Below are 23,182 nucleotides of genomic sequence, written 5' to 3'. Positions count from 1 at the left end.
AATCTTTTTACAGATTACCTCCATAACCTCTGTATGAGAGTGCTGCACCAAGCCAATTTCAAGTATAATTTGTAACTATCATTGGTTACAATCCAGTGAGGAGATAATTCAAATGTAAGCAATTTCCATATAACCCCTACAGTGCACATGTTTGGACTGTGGGAGGAAACTGAAGCATCCGGAAAAAACCAACACAGACACGGAGAAAATAAAAACTCCACACAGGTAGTCGCTCAAGGCCAGAATTGAACCCGGGTCCCTGGCGCTGTGAGGCAGCAGTGCTACCCACTGTGCCACCGTGCTGTCCATGATCATATGATCTTTTTGAACTTGCGAGGTTGATATTTATTTCAGGAAATCCTGCAACTCTTTTCAGAGGAAATCTGTTTTCTTTAAGTTAAATCAGTTAGAAAATCCCATGAGAGGAGACAGTAGGGAATTTAAAGAAACTATCAGTCGGTTCCAGTCAGTTTGATATCCCTTAAAGAGAAAACGCTGTAGGCCAAATCTTAGTGTATCCATATTATCGAAATCTGGATGTAAGTTGAGAGATGTGCATCAGGGCTCCGATGAAGTCCTGATGCACACACATTCTGAAATTGCCCTGAAAGTTTCAACTTTCAATGAGCTGATTTCAGATGCCCGGGACACTCCGCAAATGCCTCTGACACTAAGTTCGGTGTCTGAAACATGGACCAGTCCTGTTTTGTCGCGCTTCATCATGGTGATGCTTTCTCTTCCTGTAATGCCTGGCTTCTTACATCTGGCACTAGTGAAAGATGTCTAACCTACGTGACACTTTTGATGCTCTCACCCACATCTTGCAGTTCCTCTCGGTTCTGGTATAAGTCTCATGAATCTTTTTGCACTTTCTCCAGTGCCTTTAAATCTTATTTATAATATAAAGCCCAGACCTGTGCACAGTACACCCAAGTGTGTTCTAACAAAGGTTGGTGCAGGTGTAATACAATGTCTCTGCTTTTATATTCTAGCTCTCTAAAAAGGAACATCAGTGCTTGGTTTGCTTTTTTATAAATAGACAAATTTACATATGTCACAACTTTTAGTAATTTATGTATCTGTACCGCAAGCTCCCTTTGTTCTTTACTGCATTTTAGCCTTAGGAGCAAAAAAGTATGTGGCCTCATTATTCTACCAATAAAATGTAATATTAAACATCTTACAAATGATTGGCTTGTGTCGCAGATTTGCAATCCTTTTGTTATCTTGTCCACTCATGAAGCTGGCTAGAAGATAATCTAATATAAAGGTACAACTATATTTTGTGACTTTTTAATATGTTTGTGAATCTACTTTACAAGAGTTGAACAAAGATATTTTAATTTAAGGGGAGACTATTGTGTTATTCTATAACCTTCGAGGGCAAGAGGCAGATTTTATTAAAGCTTAAGTTAAATCCAGTAACCCCAAACAGTTATACAAACAGAAAATGCTGGAAAAACTCAGCAGGTCCAGCAGCATCCGAGGGGAGAGAAACAGAGTCAATGAGTGCAATCTTCCTGAAACTACACAGTGTGTTGCACTAGGCGAGAAAAGTTGTGTGAAACTCACCGGCTTCACAGCCTTTTCTCACCTGATTTAATGGCACTCTTTGCAATTTGAAAGTGCTGGTGAGGATGACACAGCCAGCTGGAGGGGTGCAAAGGCACCCTGATCTGAAAATAACATTTAGAGCAACCCCCTCCCCCCCCCAACAGACATCAGAACCCCCCCCTCCCCCCAACGGGCATGGGCATCCACTCGGCAGATAAGAGGAAGACCCCCAGCCCCCACACACAGAAGGGGCCCTCACCCACACCCCCTCCGTGGATAGGGGGAACTCCCCTGCCACAGGCAAAAGGGGAATTCCCCCCCGCCAATGGAGGAGGATATTCCCCCCCCGCTATGGTATTGCCCCCTGCCAGTGCCCCTGGTATTTCCCCTGGCACTTCCCTTTGTACATGCAGGGTACAGGGCTTGGGGCTACAGACACCTTGCTTCCCTGGCCTGGTCATCACAACTGTATTTTTCACTTTAGAAAACCAATCGTGATTCGCGCCAGTGTGATGTCATGCCGTTCGGGGAGGGGTGGGGAAGAAATCTCGTGGGCGGACGTTTCTATGTCAAGTCCAGTAATTAAACATAAATTTATTGAAATGTATGGAAATCAGATTCACACCCTTCGCCACTGGTAGGGGGTGGGGAAACTCTCAAACTGAGATCTTGATGGTGGAATTCCCGTTTTTTGCTGCTTGAGAGATTTAGCGGCCATTACTGGATTTGCGCCCGAGGCTAACGAGGTTGGTAGATTGCACCCAACTTTTTCGGCCCAATATGACCATTCTTCAGAACAGATGCTCTGATGTATAGGGAAATAAATACTAAGAAATGACAACCAAAATAATTTAAGTTAAGAAAGCTAGAAAAGATCATTAAACGTAACTGTTTCAATCCCAAAATCTGATCAAGAGTCTAGAATGTTATCAACAATAGCAACAACAACTTGCATACAGTGTTAAAGCACCTCAATAATGTTATCAAATACAATTTGACACCAAACCACATAAGGAGACATCGGAGCAGAGAAGCTTGGTCACAGGAACATCTTAAAGGAGGAACGGTAGAGAGCCACATTGACCTTGCTGAAGTTTTTGAAATGGATTGTGCACAGTAAGTATGTTATTCGATCATAGTAGTAACCTTTAGCAATGTCTGACATTTGTTTTAAGCATCGGATGTGTTTTTCCTTTATGCATTCAGGTTAATGCACGGAATTGGAAGATCAGGTGACATTGCAGCTATTCAGCCCAAAGCAGCGGGATCCAGTCTCCTGAACAAGATTACAAATTCTGTAGTTCTGGACATTCTTCGAGCTGCAGGTTTGACAACATTTGCAGTGTATTGCAGGCTCTGTTTATTCAATAGAAAGTAGTTGTGTTGATCTCTTTTTCTATGATCTTGTCATTCGTGTATAAATAAGTACAAATGAATAATTTGTGTTCTTTATATAATGCTTAAGTTTGAAATAGCTTCCAAGCTCCTGTTTATCTGGATTTTAGAAATTGGCCTTTGCTCCTGACTTTCAGATTGTTTCAAAATATATATTAAGACAGAAAAACATTGCCAGAAATCAGTACAAAATAATTTTCACCGAGCGAATGAAATCCTGAAGAAGTCAGCCGACAGTTTACGGAATATTAGGTCTCAGGCCTCCTCGTTATAAAAGTTGTAGCTGGCCATTGGATTTCCCAGTACAGCTCGTCAGTCAGAGTGCAGGGAAATCAGATGGCTACGATGCTGAGGTAGGTCTTGAGATGGTTTAGGTGAACTGAAGGAAGGTGGTCCTGAGCTAACAGCTGCTTACAATGGGACTGTGGAACGAAAACTGTAAGTTTAAAAATAAATGTAACTCACATTTTTCTTGAGGCTTCCAGAAGCCTCTCCAGGATGATATGGACCCAGCACAACTGAGTAGAGTATGCACAACGCCAATTCTGCCCACATTATACTGAATTTGGGAGAGAGGTCCTAAAACAAATTCATATTTCAGACTGTACCTGCACTCTATGGTGATGATCCTAAATTTATGCCCCCTAGTTACTGACTCACTAACAGTGGAAATAGATTTTCAGATTTACATCATCAAGACCCCTCATTTTGAAAAACTTTATTAGATCTCTTAACCTTCTTTGGTTTACTGTTTCTCTAGTCTCTCCTCCTAACTGAACCCTCTCATCTCATGTATAATTGTAATGAATCTTTTCTTAACTCACACCATAACCATAATATCCTTCCCAAAGTAAGGTGGACAACAAATAGAATGGATGCAGCAGCAAAGAAATCTATTCATAAACTAACGTGTACTGATATAATAGTCTTAACCAGGACAAATGTTAGGAAGGCTTAAAAACAATGAGACAATATTTACAAGAATGGTTCCAGGGATGACTGACTTCAGTTACATGGATAAATTGGAGAAGCTGGGGTTGTTCTGAGAAGTTTGGAAAGAGATTTGATGGAGGTGTTCAAAGTCATGAGGGCGCCTGAACAATAATTTGAGAGGAAATGTTCCCTCTGGCGAGGGGATTTCATTGAGTCCGTGCTAGCTCTCTGCTGGTCTTACCCCAGGTAGTTCTGGAATTATTTTCCCTTCCGGTGTTTATTTTTGAACTTATTGTTTTCTTTTTCTTTTCTCACAACATATAGGAACAAAATTTAAAATGGGAAAAGAGTTAGAATTGTACATTTCATTAATCATCAGTGCTGTTGACAGAAATATTAAAGAAACAATATTTCAAAGGCACTTTTAGTTCAGAGAATCAAGTTACATAGGCAGACAAGTTTTGATATAGCAGATAAACAAGAATTTGATGGTGATAATGGGTCTATATAAAAGTTGCTTCCTTACACAGAGTATCATTGAAAAATGACCATAGAAAATACATGGGAAAGCACTGCAAAAACAAGGGGGCAAATAAAATATATCTAATGAGTGGTGTTGGATTGTGGGTGGGATGGGGAGTTGCTTGCTGTGGTTTAGTTCATATGAACAATATTCCCATTACTGGGATCCACCTTTGAAAGAGTTTTTCGCTCTGTAAGCGTAATGCATGCGTGATTCTTTCCAAATCAGATGGCTCCTGACTTTGGATAAGTTTTATAGGTTGTTTCATAGTTACGTTTTCTTCCATCCACTCCTTTTGGAAATGTATCTGATAGAGCAGATAGGACGGTCTGTGGGATGTCCATGTGGAATACCATGGTTATTGTTTTGAATATCTGATCCCAATACTCCCAACTTTGGGCCTGACCAGAATGTGTATAAGTAATGACCAATTGATACCCCACAGTTTCCCCAGCAACTACTTGTGGGGGTGGATCCAATGTTTACAGTAATATGTGGGGCAGGATTCTCTGACTCCGCGCCGGGTTGGAGAATTGCCGGGAGGGGCGCGAATTACGCGACGCCGCTCTGACAGCGGTCCGCCGATTCTCCGGCGCCCGGAGAATCAGCGGCATTGGTGCTGGCGCGGTCGGTGCGGCGCCGGTCGGGGGCCACTCAACACGGATGCGCGAACTCGCACCGGCCATGCTGACGCCCGTATTGGCAGCTGGAGCAGCGTGAGGCGCTCCAGTGCGGTGCTGGCTCCATGTGCGGCACAGGATCGCCGATCCTAGGGGCCAGATGACCCTGTCGTAAAACGCTCCGGAGTTTACGACGGCGTCAATATTTAGCCCCAGGATCGGAGAATCCCGCCCATGGTGTTCTGAAATACTTAGTAATGAGCTTCCATTTATATTCTCTCCAGATATTTGAGTAGGTAGCAGCATGGGCCTCAGAACAAATTTCATTCCTGTCTTCCACCGGTACCTCCTGTTGTAGTTCTACCTCCCAATTCCTTTCAATGTATAAGGAATAGCAAGGTGCCATGGAGAGCAATGTCTGATATATACAGTATATTACTTTTCCCCAAGTGACATGTTGTTGAATATTTGCAAAGTATGACTCTATTTGAGATGGAGTTCTTACTTTGTTTTTGTGAATCCCGCCCCCGCCAGTTGCCGAAGTCTCCGGCACCAGATATTCAGCGGGGACGGGAATCGCGCCGCGCCGGTTGGCGGGCCCCCCCCACGCTCGATTCTCCTGCCCGGATGGGCCGAAGTCCCGCCGATAAATTGCCTGTCCCGCCGGCGTAAATTAAATCACCTACCTTACCGGTGGGACAAGGCGGCGTGGGCGGGCTCCGGGGTCCTGGGGGGGGGGGGGGGCGCAGGGCGATCTGACCCCGGGGGGTGCCCCCACGGTGGCCTGGCCCGCGATCGGGGCCCACCGATCCGTGGGCGGGCCTGTGCCGTGGGGGCACTCTTTCCCTTCCGCATCCGCCACGGCCTCCACCATGGCGGAGGTGGAAGAGACTCCCTCCACTGCGCATGCGTGGGAAACTGTCAGCGGCCGCTGACGCTCCCGCACATGCGCCGCCCGGAGATGTCATTTCCGCGCCAGCTGGCGGGGCAACAAAGGCCTCCGGCGTCGGCCTAGCCCCTCAATGTTGGGGCTCAGCCCCCAAAGATGCGGAGCATTTCGCACCTTTGGGGTGGCGCGATGCCCGTCTGATTGGCGCCGTTTTGGGCACCAGTCGGCGGACATCGCGCCGTTTCCGGAGAATTTCGCCCCTGATCTGTAGTTATTTTAAAGTATTTGAAAGGCTAAATTCCCCTTCTATCTGCTCAAATCATTTAAGAGTAACTTGCTGAAATAGATGGTGAAGGAAGGTGAGACCATATTCAGACCATTTCTTAAAGCCCTTATCATGGGTAGAGGGTATGAAATTTTTTATTGACCCATTAGTGGTCAGAACCGAGATTGAACCGGGTAAATCATATGATTTGGGGATCTCTTCACAAATATTGATTATCAATCTAGTCCATTCACCCGTTCTGCAGACCCTTATGCTATTACAAATAAATGGCAGTGCTGTTAATAGAAGTTGGCATGCACGTTTCTCCAGGTTCAGCCACCGTGTTCTACTCTGTCCGTTAACCAAGCTGTCATAGATTTTAGTTGAGCTACCCAAAAAAAGAATTTAAAATTGGGGAGTGCTAAACCTCCTTCCAACTTAGTCAGCTTTTATGTTTTGAATCGCACTCGGGATTGTTTTCCTTGCCACAGGAGATCAGACGATCCAGCAAATTGAATGTAGATTTTGGAATCTGAATAGGTTGCATCTGGAACAGGTACAACAATCTGGGGAGGACATTCATCCTAATAATTTCAATCCACCCTAACAGAGAGAGGAGAAGGGTCAGCCACCAATCTAGATCATTCTTGATACGGTTAATGATGCCAATGTAATTGGTTCCATATATTCCATCAATTGATGAAGAGTACAAGAGTACCGAGATATTTAATGCTTGACTGGGCCATGTAAAGCTACTTTGTGTCTTCATATGCTTGGGCATCTGTCCACTTATTTCAATGACTTCAGTTTTATCAACATTAACATCGCCCTGTTACCATGTTCATAATATCTCTGCTTTGCACATTGTAAACACGCTTCAACTTGTTCTGAAAGCAAACTGTCTAGAGCTATGTGAGACTTTGTAAGGGAGGCCACCAAAGCCGACGGATGAGTGCTGCTTTTTGTGTTGCTGTTCGAAATTTTGAATTCCTATTCTAATTCAGTCTGTTTTAATTCATTTTTCTTCCTTTTGGCACATGCAAATTAGATGATGCAACCTCTTAAATATGCCTTCATGCACTCCCATAAGGTCAGGGGTGAGGTCTCCAGACCTGCATTGAGCTCTAGAGTTATAATTATTTTCTCTCAATTTCAACAAATTCTTTATCATTTAAGAGAGATGCATTCAAATTACAACTTCTTTTGAGGTAGAGGTTTGTCCCAGATTCCAAGTCACAGCTATAAGCCCATTATCAGAAAGAGTTATTGGTAGGATGCCATTGTCAATTATTCCCTAACTTCTGACTTAGTTGTCAAGGGGTGGCACAGTGGTTAGCACTGCTGCCTCACAGCGCCAGGGATCTGGGTTCAATTCTGGCCTTGGGTGACTGTGTGTGTGGAGTCTGCACGTTCTTCCTGTGTCTGCATCGGTTTCCTCCAGGTGCCCCGGTTTCCTCCCACAGTCCAAAGATGTGCAGGTTAGGTGGATTGGCCATGCTAAATTGCCCTTAGGTGGGGTTATGGAGATAGGAGCGAGGGACTGGGCCTAATAGGGTGCTCTTTACGAAATCTAAACCTACCTTCATTGTCCTTATGTTGTGAGCGGACACAGCAATTCACCGATCTGTGGAATAAAATTGATACACCCCTTTTTCTCCTTGATGCATGAGAGGAAAAGAATACCAGGTTTGCCCAAGATCTGCCCAGCTTTACTATGTTCTATGTCTTGTAGAAATGCAATTTTACAACTTAGATGTTTCAACTGACAGAGTATCTTTTTTCTCTTAATTGGGTGATGTAACCCTTTCAGATTATAATTAATTATCTTTGGGTGCCGTTTTAGCTCACTTGACTAGACAGCTGGTTCGTGATGCAGAACAAGGCCAGCAGCATTGGTTCAATTCCTGTACTGGCTGAGGTTATTCATGAAGGCCCTGCCTTCTCAATGTTGCCCCTCGCTTGAGGTGTGGTGATCCTCAGGTTAAATCACCACCAGTCAGCTCTCCCCCACAAAAGGGAAAGCAGCCTAAGTTCATCTGGGACTATGGTGACTTTACCTTTAATGCATCCGTAATATTCTTTATTCAATTGACGTGACAGGTGTACCCAGTTTGACAAATAGCCTAATATCAGAGCAGAAAATAAAGAAAAAAGTTGCGATCCATCCAGTGACTTTAACATTGTTCCCTTGAGAATAAAACTATGCACATGAAAGATTTAACTGCAAATTTGACCCACTTCCAAGTGAGGCTAGGCCAAAAACAAAGATTGTTTAAAGCAACAAAAGCGAAACTTAGTGTCTCACTATCCAACTCGTTAAAATACATAATTGTGAATAATAGCAAGAAATCTGCAGAGCAGACCTTGCAGCGCTTGGACCTTCAGGTACATTGGTGATGGGGCAGCTGAGTGAGCTCTTCAATCTAAACCAGTACTGCCGTCCGCGCTTGGCTATGGCCAGCTAAGACTCCTCTGCTCCCCCTGCCCAACCGTCCCACTCCCACCTTTATAAGAAAAGGCTAAAAACTTTCCGAATTTCAGAATGAACAAAACAAAGTATATATAAAAAAGAAAAGAATTCTCAGTAATGTCCCCAAAGAACAGTGTTGCATCAGGTAGCTAACATTACTCTGGATTACCTGAGCTGCAGCTATCTAGCCTACAATTTAAACAGTTTCATTTCATTCCCACTGATATCTGAGACACACCTCACCACTGTTTCAACACCGCGCTCCCTCATCACGTCTCTGAAACAGACCCTCTACATCACCAACGTTGCATGGCTAAGCAGGGAATCACACCATTGTTGATTTCTACCAGCAGTATAGCATCTGATGCTGTGCACAACTCTCTCCAGCCGCTCACCCTCTGAGAGGCTGGCAGTGATGCCCAGGTGCTCAGTCCCTCTGCAGCCTCCCATGCCGATGAAAAGGTCTTGCTTCCCTCCTCGAGATGGACTCCCAGCGTTCAGTAAGGTTTTTGGAATCTTACGTTCTTCTCCCTATCTGCATATTTGTTCCTTTCCTGCTGCAGAGCTGGCGAGTCGTCCTGATCTAGCATGATCGGCCTTCCTTGAATTGGCCTTCCTTGAATTGGAAGTTTTTCTTGCCCCAAGCCTTGGTGAGAACATACTGTTTCATCCGGAAGCTGAGAAATGTCATCACAAATAATATCGGGGGTGCATCAGCATTCAACAGCTCACGTTGCAGCGATTGTGAGCATGCTCTAGTTGTAATGGAAAGTCGACTGAGAATTTAAGTAGTTCCTTGAGAAATCAGAAAACTGGGTAATACCCCCACCTTATGAGCTTTCTGGCACCTCATAAATTAGCAGGTTGTTCCATCTTGTCAAATTTGAGATGCTCACATCTCTCCACTTACTGGTTGTCTCTCTGGAGTAAATAAGAGGGTCGCCTGTCACTGCATATGTTGCTAGACTCACCCATACTAATTCTGTTCTCAGGTTCCACTACTCTCTCCCAAATCGCTGACAGTTTGTTCCACTTCTGAGGTTGGATTATTAATTTTCCCAAGAATGTCATTTACTTCTTTTCTGAATTTTCTCTATAGTGCTCAGCTCAGTCCTTTCCATACCCAAATGTTCGGGCAGGCACCTTTGCTGCCCTGTGGAGAGAGGCTGTGGCTTCTTGTTTTTTTATTTCTGTTATCTTGAAGCATTTTTGATTCATCTCAAACATTGGCTCATTCTGTGTCTATGGCTACACTCGGTATGTATTTTGGGGTGATTTAATGAGTGGATGGCAGTGGATTCTTCTTGGGGGAAACAGAGAAACACTCAGCAGGCAGCCATCAGGTTCTCCAGCCCCCCCGCCCAATTCCCTTTTGACAGCTACAATTGAATCTGTCTCCACTATCCTTTCAGGCTGTGTATTCCAGGTCATAATCACTCACTGTATAAAAATGTTTTTCCTCATGGCACCGCTGGTTCTTTTACGGATTATTTTATTTATTTATAAATTTAGAGTACCCAATTTCCTTTTTTCAATTAAGGGGAAATTTAGCATGGCTAGTCTACAACCCTGCATATCTTTGGGTTTGTGGGGGTGAGATCCACATGGACACACGTCACCAACTCTGCTAGTTACAACCTCGAAGAATACCAGTATATTTTTCAAGTATGATTTCCCATTCATAAATCCATGCTGAGTGTCCAATCCTGCCACTGTTTTCTATGTCAGGCATTGTCAAACCCGGGGGAGGGATCTGCGGGTGGGTTGTGGGTGGGTGTCGGAAGTGTAGCGGACCCGTCCGTCGCGGCGCTCCCGATCGCACAATTTTGCGTGCAACAGCCGCAGCAGTCGGCTTTTAATAATGCCGGCTGCGAGCGGCCTTCAAAATGGCCAGGAACAGATTTTTAAAAGATCTGCTGCACTGCGCATGCATGCCCGATCATCGGTGCGCATGCGCATAGCCGATGAGCGGGCACGCATGTGCAGTGCGGCAGCATTTTTAAAAATATGGTCGCAGCCTTTTATTTTCAAGTACGAGGGGCCAAAGGGACCACTGGGGCCAAAGGGACCACTGGGGCCAAAGGGACCCAAAACCATTTCCTCCATTTTTGTCAGCAACAAACAAGGTCCGAGAAAATGGTGGGTCATGCAGGTCGGCCGGCTTGGGCCGCGAAGGTCAGCCGGCGTGGGCTGCAAAGGTCAGCCGGCGTTGGTTGCGAAGGTCGGCCAGCGTGGGCCGCAAAGGTCGGCTGGCATGGGTCGCAAAGGTCAGTCGGCGTGGGTCAAAGAACAAACAAAGAAAAATACAGCCCAGGAACAGGCCCTGTAGCCCCCCCCAAGCCCGTGCTGACCATGCTGCCCGACTAAACTAAAATCTTCTACACTTCCTGGGTCCGTATCCCTCTATTCCCATCCTATTCATGTATTTGTCAAGATGCCCCTGACTATCCACTCTGTCTATGCCCCTCATAATTTTGTAGACCTCTATCAGGTCGCCCCTCAACCTCCGTCGTTCCAGTGAGAACAAACCAAGTTTATTCAACTGCTCCTCATAGCTAATGCCCTCCATACCAGGCAACATCCTGGTAAATCTCTTCTGCACCCTCTCTAAAGCCTCCACATCATTATGGTAATGGGGCGACCAGAATTAAACTCTATACTCCAAGTGTGGCCTAACTAAGTTTCTATACAGATGCAACATGACTTGCCAATCAGTGTCCCGGCCAATGAAGGCAAGCATGCCCTATGCCTTCTTGACTCCCTTCTCCACCTGTGTTGCCCCTTTCAGTGACCTGTGGACCTGTACACCTAGATCTCTCTGACTTTCAATACTCTTGAGGGTTCTACCATTCACTGTATATTCCCTACCTGCATTAGACCTTCCAAAATGCATTACCTCACATTTGTCCGGATTAAACTCCATCTGCCATCTCTCCGCCCAAGTCGCCAAACAATCTAAATCCTGCTGTATCCTCTGACAGTCCTCATCGCTATCTGCGAAGGTCGGCCAGCGTGGGTCGCGAAGGTCGACAGGGTTGGGTCCCGAAGGTTGGTAAAAATGGGTCCCCGGAAAAAAAGTTTGAAAAACACTGTTCTAAGTGCTCTGCTATAAAATCTTTGATAATTGATTCTCGAATTTCCCCCACTACTGATGTCAGGCTTACTGGTCTATAATTCCCTAATTTCTCTCTACCTCCCTTTTTAAATAGTGCAATTACATTAAATTCAAGCTTTGATCCTGAAAAATCTACATTTTCTGCTGCAACAGCTTGTGTTTTGATATTCATAGAATCATAGAATACCTACAGTGCAGAAGGAGGCCATTTGGCCCATCGATTCTGCACAGGCCCTCGCTCCGATAGAGCATCCTACCTCAGCCCAATCTCCCGCTCCTATTCCCGTAACCCCACCTAACAGTTTGGGCAATGTTAGCATGGCCAATTCACCTAACCTGTACGTATTTGACTGTGGGAGGAAACTGGAGCATCCAGAGGAAACCCACGCAGAATGGAGAGACAGCGCAAACTCCACACTGTCAACCGAGGTCGGAATCGAACTGCTGTGAGGCAGCAGTGCAAACCACGCATTATTAAATTATTAAAGTGGTAAAGTCATTTTAACATGCTGTATATGACTAATCCGAAGAACAACCCCAAGAGGTGGCAGATATGAGACAATTCTGGAGTTTGAAATAGGAAAGATGAATGCCTTAATGCCAAGGGGGAATGGAGAGAACGAATCACCTCTTTTCTTGCCTCTCCTTGTAGTTGTGAGTGTGTGATAGAAATGTGTAAATAAATAAAATAGTGCATAGTTGCTAATGATCTTGCGTTAACAGCTGGATTTATAACATTGTGCTGTTCTTAAACTTTGTGTACCTGTGATATTTTAATAATGTGTCAGACTTGTCATATTACATATTGTTGATGAGAGTAGCTGATTTCTGCAAAAGCTACAACCTATTACAGCTCCATTAGCCTGAGCAAATAGTAATGTGTCTCTCTGATTCATTTAAATGTATTTCTGGAAATGACTTGTTTTCCTGCCACTAACTCCCACAATTTGATTGGAAATAGACCTTGCTTGTTTCAGTGCGTGGTCTGAACTCAAATTAATTGTCCAATAGTGCTGTAGTATTATTGTAAACACATTGCAGACTATATAGCTTAGCAACCAAAATTTAGATTTGGAAAGCAAGTAGATTATTTTTGGTGTAATGTTCTGCTGGTCAGGGCTAAATCGCTGGCTTTGAAAGCAGACCAAGGCAGGCCAGCAGCACGGTTCGATTCCTGTAACAGCCTCCCCGAACAGGCGCTGGAATGTGGCGACTCGTGGCTTTTCACAGTAACTTCATTTGAAGCCTACTTGTGACAATAAGCGATTTTCATTTCATTTCATTTCAAGGTTGAAGAGTGTCAGTAATAGAAAGATCAAGTAATTTTGACATCTAAGGATTCTTTTTATGAAGATTTAATACTAATCCAGTCCAAAGATGTGGAGGTTAGATGGATTGGTCACGCTAAATTGCCCTGTTGCGTCCAAAAATTAGGTAGTGTTGCTGGCTTACGGGGATAGGGTGCAGGTGTGGACTTAGGCAGGGTATTGTTTCAGGGGCCGGTGTAGACTCGACAGGCCGAATAACCACCTTCTGCACTGTAAATTCTATGATATAACTAATACCAGGAATGGATGGGTTGTCTTATGAGGAAATGTTGGACAGGTTAGGTTTGTATCCCCTAGAGTTAGAAGATTAAAAGTTGACTTGATTAAAACCTTTAAGATTCTGAGGGGCATTACCAGGGTGGGTGTGGAGAGGATTTTCCGTCTTGTGGGGAAACTAGAACTAGGGGTGAGTGTTTAAAAATAAGGGTCGCTTATTTAAGATAGAGATGAGAAGAATTTCTTTCTCTCAGAGGGTTATGAGTCTTTGCAACTCTCTTCCTTAAAAGGCAGTGGGAGATAGATTCTTGAGCAACAAGCAGGTGAACGATTATTGGGGAGAGGCAGGAATGTGGAGTGAAGTTTACAATCAAATCAACTGTGATCTTATTGAATGACAGAGCAGGCTTGAGGATCGGAGAGGCCTACTCCTGCTCCTAATTCAGATGTGTGCTATTAATAGGGAGTCTGCCCTGTCAATCGGGCATATCAGAAGATTGTGGTCACAGTGTGGACAATTTTACATCGCCTACATTCATTAACATGGCTCTTTAACAGTATTTGTTACTTCCAGACTTCAATATTCCAAAGCTGTCATGGCGAGACTCTCACATTTCACCCTCCATAAACCTGAGCTGCACCTGAACTCTTGCTGCCCGTGTCCTGTATTGTACCATCCATTCAAGCATCATCCCTGGGGTGCTCGCTGACCTACATTGACTGCCGGTCCACCAATGCCTCAATTGTAAAATTCTCACCCTCATGTTCAAACCCCTCCAGGCCATTACCTAGGTGGAATTTTCCATTCTCTGCACAGAGAGTGCTGGCTGAGGCAAGAAAATCAGCATGCAGCCAGCAGGATGCACAACTGAGTTTTCTCTCCAGATAGTCCAGCAATCTGCAAAAGCGGGGGGGGGTGGGGCTAGGAAAAATCCTGTCAGTGAGAATGCTCTCCGATAGTAAACACAGGAAACTGCTCCCCCACATGCACACGGAGACGCCCCCAGACACTGGGGACCCTGCCCTCTTTATGCACAATGGGAACTCCACAACCGAAATGGGGAAGCCCCCCAAAGGAGCTCCCTAGAGGACCCACTGATATTCCACCCTAGCAGTGTACCTCAGGGGCAGTGCCAGGATGCAAGAGGGAAGTATCAGATGGCAGTTCCAGGATGCCAGGAGCCAATGCCAGTTGCGATGCCAGAGTACTGGCAAGATTCTCGTTTTCCGTTTTTTGTGACATTTTGCGCACACGTCGCCATTTCCGCTTGTGGCGAACGCGGGAGGAAAATGGTGCCACCTGATTCTATAACTTGCTCCAGCCCTCCAACTGTTCAAGAAATCTGATTCTTCCAACTTTAGCCTCTTATCCATTCACCACTTCCTCTGAGGTCTGGAATCCCCTTCCTAATCCTCTCTTCTGCCCCATTCCCCACTACACCTTTAAGGCAGTCTTTGAAAGCTACATTTTAGTCACCTACCTTATTCTCCCCTTTAGTCTATTGTCAGTTTTTGTCTGATTACACTCTTGTGTAATGCCTTGAGATGTTTCAGTATGTTGAAGGTGCTTTATGAATGGAAGTTAGAATTGTAATATCTGACTAAAGCAACTCTGGTTGTTGAATAGTAACGTCAGGTGCAGAAGAAAGCTTCTGTTCATCAGCCCCAATGATGCAGTGTCAGTGTTCCTCATCTGTGCCATTCCACTTGCTGCACCAGTCACTTCTTCTGACGTCAGTGAGTGAGGCCAGTGGGTTTGTGCTGAACTGTGGAAGTTTAGTGGTATTGTTTTGTTCAAGCTTTCTTTTTCCTGTGGCTCTTTGCAGCCAGAAGACTGAGGAGATGTATCCTAACTGTCTGAGCTGAATGTGTCCCCAGGCCCCTGAAGTGGGAAGATGAGATGCCATCCACACCCTACATTTATTCTTCAGCTTTTTAAATGCCAGACATGTGTAAATCTGCATGAGGTTATCTTTCTTATTCCTAATCTTATGGAAAGCAGGGAATGCAGTACCCTCCCCAGTCAAGGAATTCTTGTAACTACCAATGAAGGAGATGGTACTCCAGCTATTGAGTATCCTATTCTTTCAGGGCCTAGTTTCCACACATTCTGATGTGTCAAAGAATAGGCTTTAACCATTTATATCATTCTCCTTGTCCAAGACAGAAATTTCTGTTGCAACAGCAGACCTGTGGAAATTTAGCTGTTTTTGTTTTCATCTCTATGAAACTCTCTTGAGTCCTGCTTCAGTTTCTTACAGAAACCCCGTCAACAATATTTTCCACGCAGGCTTGTAGCAGTTCACAAATTATGCATGTGAGCTAAAACATCTAGGTGTGATGTTTTCAAGCAATGTAGGTTTATTTGAAGCATTAGGGCCTTTGTCAATATACCTGTACTCAGATCTCTTGGGCTATCTCTCAACATCTAATTAACATGGGCTTGAAACCAGGATCTGTCAGAATGCAGAACAGTCTGTGTTCTCTCAAGCAGCACAGTTTCCTTTTGTATTTCATGGAACGGGATCGAACCCGGGTCCTCAGTGCCGTAGGCAGCAGTGCTAACCGCTGCGCCTCAGTGCTGCCCTCCCTCCATCCTTTCTGCTTCTTCCTTGTCTCCTCCTCTCCACTGCTCGCTACCCTTTTGTCCCGACCTGTTTAAAATCGTGCGGTGAGTAGCTATGGAGATACTGTTCCGGTCGGCAGACAGTTTGAGAACCAGAGGTCACTAATTGAAGGCAAATTGCAAAAGAACCAAGGGTGAAATGGGGAAAAGCCTTTTTAAATGGCAAGTGCACAAGGTGTGGAATGTACTGCATGAATGTGGTGGAGGCTGATTCAACTGAGATCTTCAGAAGATAAAACAGTTACCTGAAGAGGAATAATTTGCAGTGCTTTGAGAAAAAGCGGGTGAGTGGGACTAAATGAGTTGCTCTTGCAGAGAGCAGGCATGGGCAGGAGGGGCCAAATGGTTTTCTGTGCTTAATTCATTCTATAATCCTAATCCTTATCCTATCTTTTCCCTAATTTCAAACCAATTAATCTTTTCTAATATTCTCTTGTGTGGTATCTTGTGAAGGTTTTCTGTTGTCCATATACACCACATTGACTGTATTCTTTCCATTCCACATGTCTGATACCTCGGCATAGTGCTGCTACTTTCCATGGGCAGAATTTTACTGCCCCTCCCCCTGCGGGATCTTCCTTTCCTGACAAAGTCAATGGAGTTTTGAATGACTCACTGCATTTTATGGTCCCCACTGCCCCACGGGGCTGTAAGACTCCTCCCTATGTGTCAGTTGTCTCCTGCCATCTCCTCTATTCCAAGATTCCTTCTACGCGGAGTGTCAGAGCTTCCCTCTTTTGCTCTGTTTCTTGCAGCAGCCATTCAATGGCCTTGTCCTCAAAGCAGACTGCTTTTAGGTAAGCTGCTATCCTTACTGATGAGGTACAGTTTTTTTTTTTTAAACTCCCAAATCATCCTCTTTCCAAATGCCATTTTAGTCTATTGGTGAAAGAACATCAGAAGTATTTGACTGCTAATTGTAAACTTCCTCACTAAGTACAGGCTTCATTGCTCCTTCCATGGGTGTTCCAAATCTCCCAATATCTACTCGCCCCTTTGAGTAACCACAGCCCTTTTGAGGCTGGCAGTGGCCCTTTGGTCTCCGGCCTCCTTGTCATTGTGCTGAAAGGGAGGGAGATGTCAGCACATCACCGCCAACAGCAAATCAGGGTGCAGAGAAGTGATTTCGGGCTCCGTGCTGTTCCAGAGCACTGTCCATGTGTTGCACACATTTCCTAGGGCTCTAGGAAGCCTTAAAGCGTTAGGATTTTGTCACGCCAAATGTCAGGACATGGATTTGTCTTTTCCTACCATGTTCCTTGCAGTGAGTTTCTGAGCTCTTGGTCATTTGCACAGAACAGGACATAGGACAGGATAAAGCAGTGTTATTTACATACCTTTCTGTGGTTTTGGCAAAGGACAGTAAGTAAGCTACAACAGCCAGATCTAGTCATTGTGAGTCGTCTATGATATTCAGGACACAAAGATAAATGGGAAGCAGTAAAATGATTTGAAGAATGAGAAGAATAATAATCCAACAACACTGATCTGTTTAAACTCCGTCTCCATCAATTTTCAAGTACTGATGTTGGAAATTTTGACAATTACCAGTTGTGGTAATTCCTTTGTTACTAGCTCCGTAACATTATCTGAAGCAATTTCAAAGCCAGTTTCACAGGAGAATGTGTATATTGAGGAAGTTGTGCAAATTGGTATGGTGTCATGTGAAGGAAAATCCCTTTTTCATTAAAACTAAACCAGTTTTCATGTGTCATACTTGACATATTGACCAATCAAAATCCAGCCCAGTTCGAAAATATATAACAGGTGAACATTTCAGTGTTCTTTAATTTTGTAACTTTGGTGACTTTTTGAAGTGTACCCAGTAAATCATATACGTTGCAATCATATTCACCACTCGGAGAGCAGGGTAAATATTGACTCCAGGGGAAGCCATCAACTTGGCAAGTTTGAAACATTCAGCAGTAAGAATTTTTTGGGATTGCTGCGGTGGCCACGAAGGACACTGGGGATAATCAATAGATCTCCCTGTGGGATTCGTGATGTATGAACTTATCATTGAGCGGGCGGCAGCTTGCCCAATGGAAAACGAGCAGCAGGAATGTAAAACCCGCTGCTTCAACCAGGGCCAGTATTCTGTAAGTCCCCAGACTTGGACATGAACTCTGTAAGCTGCGGCCTTTCCCGTTATGCAAATAAAAGGGTATGGTGTAGGAAGACGGGCCTTGGCGCCGTTACGTAAATAAAAGGGTATGGTGTAGGAAGACAGGCCTTGGTGCCGTTACGTAAATAAAAGGGTATGGTGTAGGAAGACAGGCCTTGGTACCGTTACATGAATAAAAGGGTATGGTGTTGGAGAACAGGCCTTGGTGCCGTTACATGAATAAAAGGGTATGGTGTAGGAAAATAGGCCTTGGCGCCGTTACGTAAATAAAAGGGTATCGTGTAGGAAAACAGGCTATGGCAAGATGATTACATTGGCGACAAGGAGTAAACAAGTTTTTTTTTTCTCCAAGCAATCTTTATTGAACAAGCGGCTTCTCTGGTAAGAAAAAAAAATCTCTTTGGTAAACTTGAACACTATGATGTAAGTAGACAAGACTGGGCCCAATACACAGCGTTACTTGTCTGGGCTAACAATATTGAGGGAGATGAGAAAGTGAGCTTACTGACAGCATGTAGGGCCCCAACATTTGGCGTGGTAGAAAGTCTGACTAATCCAAATGCCCATGGCTTTAAGACTTTTAATGAGTTAGTAGACTTGGTTAAAAAATCCACTATGATCCTTTGTTATACTCCAGAGATACCATATTAATGCAGCAGGGAGAACCCTGGGGGAACCTGTCACCGAATCTTAGGCCAGATGATGAAAATTGTCAGAACATTGTGAATTAGGACCATCCCTGAAAAAAATGTTGTGAGACAGATTGGTATGCGGAATAAATAACTTGAAGGGTGGCGCAGTGGTTAGCACTGCTGCCTCACAGCTCTGAAGATCCAGGTTCAATCCCGGCCCCGGATCACTGTCCGTGTGGAGTTTGCACATTCTCCCTGTGTCTGCATGGGTCTCACCCCCACAACCCAAAGATGTGCAGGGTCGGTGAATTGGCCACGCTAAATTGCCCCTTAATTGGGAAGAAAATGAATTGGGTATTTTAAATTTGAAAAAAAGGAATAAATAACTTGACAGCCCAAAAATGTATTGGCAGAACCCAACCTGGATTTTAAAAAAAGGCCATCGACAAAGCTCTATCACTGAAAAATGTATTAAAAGGGACTCAGGTGCAGGATTCTGAAATCCAATTTAACTTCAATTGTAAGACTTAGGGTCCGACTAAGTACCAGTCACACCGGGGACAAGTTTCTTTAGACAAGATTCACTGAGTTACCAAACTCACTGTCACTCACTCTCACTCTCACACCCGGGGCGGGATTCTCCTATTGGGCAACTTAGTGTCGACGCCGGCGTAAAAATGGAAGTGTTTTACTCCGGCGCCCGTTCTGGGACCCCATTCTCCAGCCCACAGGGGGCTAGCACGGCGCTGGAGCGGCTCACGCCACTCCAGCTGCCGATCCCGGCGTGAACCCGGCGCTGCGGGGTCCACGCATGCGCAGTTGGGCCAGTGGCAACTAACTCATGCGCAGTGGCCTTCTTCCCGCGCCGGCCCCGATGCCAAATGGCGCAGGGCTACAGGAGCCGGTGCGGAGGAAGGAGGCCCCCAGCCAGAGAGGCCGGCCTGCCAATCGGTGGGTCCAGATCGCGGGCCAGGCCACTACAGAGGCCACTCCCCCACAGGCCGCCCCCGGACCCTTCAACGCTGAGGTCCCGCCGGCTCAGAGGGTGTTAGAACGCCGCCGGCAGAACTTGGATTTTTTCTGACGGCCGCTCGGCCCATCCGGGCCGGAGATTCGGCGCGCCGGCCCGGGCTGGAGAGTTGCCGCATAACCTAACCGGCTCCGTGCCGACCACAGTGGCGCCGATGGCACTGATTCTCCGCTCTGTGGAAAATTGCGTCCCGGTGGCGTGGTGCGATTTGCGCGGCGCCACGCCAATTCTCCGACCCGGCGGGGGGGGGTCGGAGAATTCCGCCCCCTCTCTCTCTCTCTCTCTCTCTCTCTCTCTCTCTCTCTCTCTCTCTCTCTCTCTCTGAAATTCTTCTAACTCCTATATTCTTCCTGTGCCCAGTATTACTGAACAGCGGGCCTTATTAACCCTTCGAAATTACAGCCACAGCCTGACCAGTGATATCCCAGAATGATGATTCGTCCATGTAATACCTGATTAGATTCTGGTTGGCTAGGTGAGGCATGTATAGTGCAAGGTGATCTCCTGATGACAATTCTTCCAGGATAGGAAGAATGATTAGCTCATTGTCTCTGACTTTGTATATTTAGTTTGAATTCCTAATTAAATAAGACACTTATCTTCTCGCGCCTGTAAGTGTTGTTGATTAGATCAGCTTTTAAACGTCTGCTTTTTGGGCGGTCTCCTGCTGCATAATATAATTTACTGTGGCTGTAGTATTTTGAGTAGCTATTTTACTTTTAAGAAAATTGCGAAGCTATTTATAATTTATTTTTTAAATTTCCAATTAAGGGGCAATTTATTGTGCACATGAGGCTCTCTGCAGTGGGGCGCAGGGCTCACTCATGCCTGGCACTGTGTCACCCCTCACCTCTTCTGGGGGTCTCCCGGAATCTGGCACATCATAATTGAAGGTTCTTTTGTTTTTCTTCCATCCGTAGATAGTTCAGGCGGTGTCCTATTGGGCCCCCCCTCTACCAACACACCGACTCCCTCCCTCCCCACCACCCTCCTTTCCCCTCTCTCCCAACAATCCTCCTTCCCCCTCTCTCCCACCAATCCCCCTTCCTTTCCCTTCTGTTGGTACAGAGACGAAGGTAGGAGAATCGCCGGGGCGCCACACGTGTCCAGTCATGCCGCCCTGACGCCCGCATGCGATTCTGCCACACACCCCCAAACTGGAGCGGCGAGAATCACGGCTGGCCGCTGCGAGAATCGCCGCTCACCGTTTGCAACGGGCGAGCGGCGATACTCCGGCCCGGATGGGCCGAGCGGCCTGCCCAATACGATGGGTTCCCGCCAGCGCCGCCCACACCTGGTCGCTGTCGGCGGGAACAGCGCGGGAACACTGGGGGGGAGGCCTGTGGGGGCGGGAAGGGGGAATTCCTGCTCCCGGGGGGGGGGGGCCTCAAATGGGGTCTGGGCTGCGATCGGTGCCCACCGATCGACGGGGCGGCCTCTCTGAAGGAGGACCTCCTTTCCTCAGCCGCCCTACAAGATCCATCTGACAGCTTCTTGCGGGGCGGCCTCGGGGAGAATAGCAACCGCGCATGCGCGGGTTACGTCACGCCGCGTCATTTACGGGGCGCCAAGGCCCGGCGCGCGTAAATGACGTGACGCCGCTCCTAGCCCCCCGGGGGCGGGAGAATAGGAGGCTGGGAGCGGGCTCCGACGCCGGAGTGAAACACTCCGGTTTTCACTCCGGCGTCGGCACTTGGACTCCCGATGGGAGAATCCCGCCCACGATCTCTCCAGCACAAAGTTTAGTGCTTGTACCGTTTGTTTTTTGTACAACTGTGTTGTGAACTGGTTTAACAATCAGAGTATCCTACCCCACTCCCGGCCAGTTGGTACTGAGGGGAGGGTACCCTTTTTCTCCAATGCAAAATTAGTGTTTGTACCCTTTGGCCTTGTATATATTTTTAACAGTTTTAATAAAAAAAGATATGGCCAATTCACCTACCCTGCACAACTTTGGGTTGTGGGGGTGAGACCCACACAAACACTGGGAGAATGTACAAACTCCACATGGACAGTGACCAGGGGCTGGGATCGAACCCGGGCCCTCGGCTCTTTGATGCAGTAGTGCTAACCACTGCGCCACCAGACCACCCCGCCATTTATAATTTTAAACAAAAAATATGAACCTCATACAGAGAATTGCACAGTGGGTAATACTGAAAAATATACACAAATATATATATATATATACAACGTGTGCAATATAAATGTATTACAATCATGAGCATTTACAAAGTGTGCTTGATAAAATATTCTTACACGTTCAATTATGGTCGGTACAGTCACAGTGATTGAAGTCAAAAGGATCGGACAGCTCCAAAACTAATCGCCCACTAACAGAAGTTAAACTGCATACAAAAGTACATGTAGATCCTTTAATTCTGCATCATAACTAAGCCAATCTGCTAACTCCTACACAGGGGCTACAACGGTCATCAGACAGCTATGTTCTCCGGTTAGGGGGAGGGGCCTCGTGTAACAGTGACCATTCCTCAACTAAGGGTGCTTGTGTAAGTACGATGTTGGATAGTCAATTACAGTATTGGAGCTCAGCTCATAACATCCACAGTCAAGGAAATGCAATGATGGCCCCAAGAATACTCGGGAACATGCTCCGTAAGGTTACAGATGCCAGACAAAGGACAAAGCACTGCCAAAGGACACGGCCAAGACAGTGTTATAGGTGAAGGCAAAACTTTTTCTGTTCAAGGAAGAAGCCAAAGCTAGTACTGGTCCACACCATGCAGGAATGCTCACTTCTGGAAATAGGGACAATGCAAATAAACCGCATCATTCTGACCAAGACTACCCTAATAATGGTGGACATGGGAGCTGCGGTCTCTGTTTTCAGGGAGCAGACATATAACCACCTCCAAACTGGCATTCAACTCTTGAGCTTAGAAGACACGAAGGCCCGATTAGCCACCTTATACAGGGGAAACCATTATGAATAAAGGATACTACAATGAGCCTGGTGACTTACAGGCAGCAATCAGCCCAACTCCCACACATCGTTGCGTGGGGACAATGACCAAGCCTAATGGGGAGAGATTGGCACCAGTGGATCAGGCTGAACTGGGTGAAGATCTTGCGTGGCAGGACTATGAAGTCATCAGCAAATACCCTGAAGTTTTCCAGGAAGGACTTGAGAAAATAAGAGGAGATAAAGCCAAGATTTATGTCGCCACTGATGCTCCACCTAAATATTTTAGAGTGAGACTGGTCCATACTCCCTATTGGAAAAGGTGGCGACTGAACTTGGGTGCCTGAAAGATCTGGGCATAATAGGCCTATACAATTTGCAGAGTGAGTCATGCCTGTCGTCTCTGTCCTTAAGCCAGAAAAATCCGTCCGTCTCTGTGGAGATTATTATTTCTTTATTTAAAAAATATATTTAGATGATTCAATTCTTTTTTTTTCCAATTCCAGGGCAATTTTGCGTGGCCAATTCACCTGCCCTG

At 45.8% G+C, this 23,182-nt stretch overlaps 1 protein-coding gene across 1 annotated transcript in view; it reads left to right on the top strand.

Annotated features, from left to right (window-relative positions):
* Positions 1–23,182, top strand: part of sepsecs (Sep (O-phosphoserine) tRNA:Sec (selenocysteine) tRNA synthase) — a 127,630-nt gene that overhangs the window by 23,165 nt on the left and 81,283 nt on the right. The window contains exon 4 of the mRNA XM_072496508.1: positions 2,761–2,879. Within this exon, the coding sequence (XP_072352609.1) occupies positions 2,761–2,879 (119 nt within the window). The remainder of the gene's footprint in view (positions 1–2,760; positions 2,880–23,182) is intronic.

Source organism: Scyliorhinus torazame, chromosome 3 (assembly GCF_047496885.1).
Source record: "Scyliorhinus torazame isolate Kashiwa2021f chromosome 3, sScyTor2.1, whole genome shotgun sequence".
NCBI classification, from domain to species: Eukaryota; Metazoa; Chordata; class Chondrichthyes; order Carcharhiniformes; family Scyliorhinidae; genus Scyliorhinus; species Scyliorhinus torazame.
This window is presented reverse-complemented; position numbering and strand designations above follow the sequence as displayed.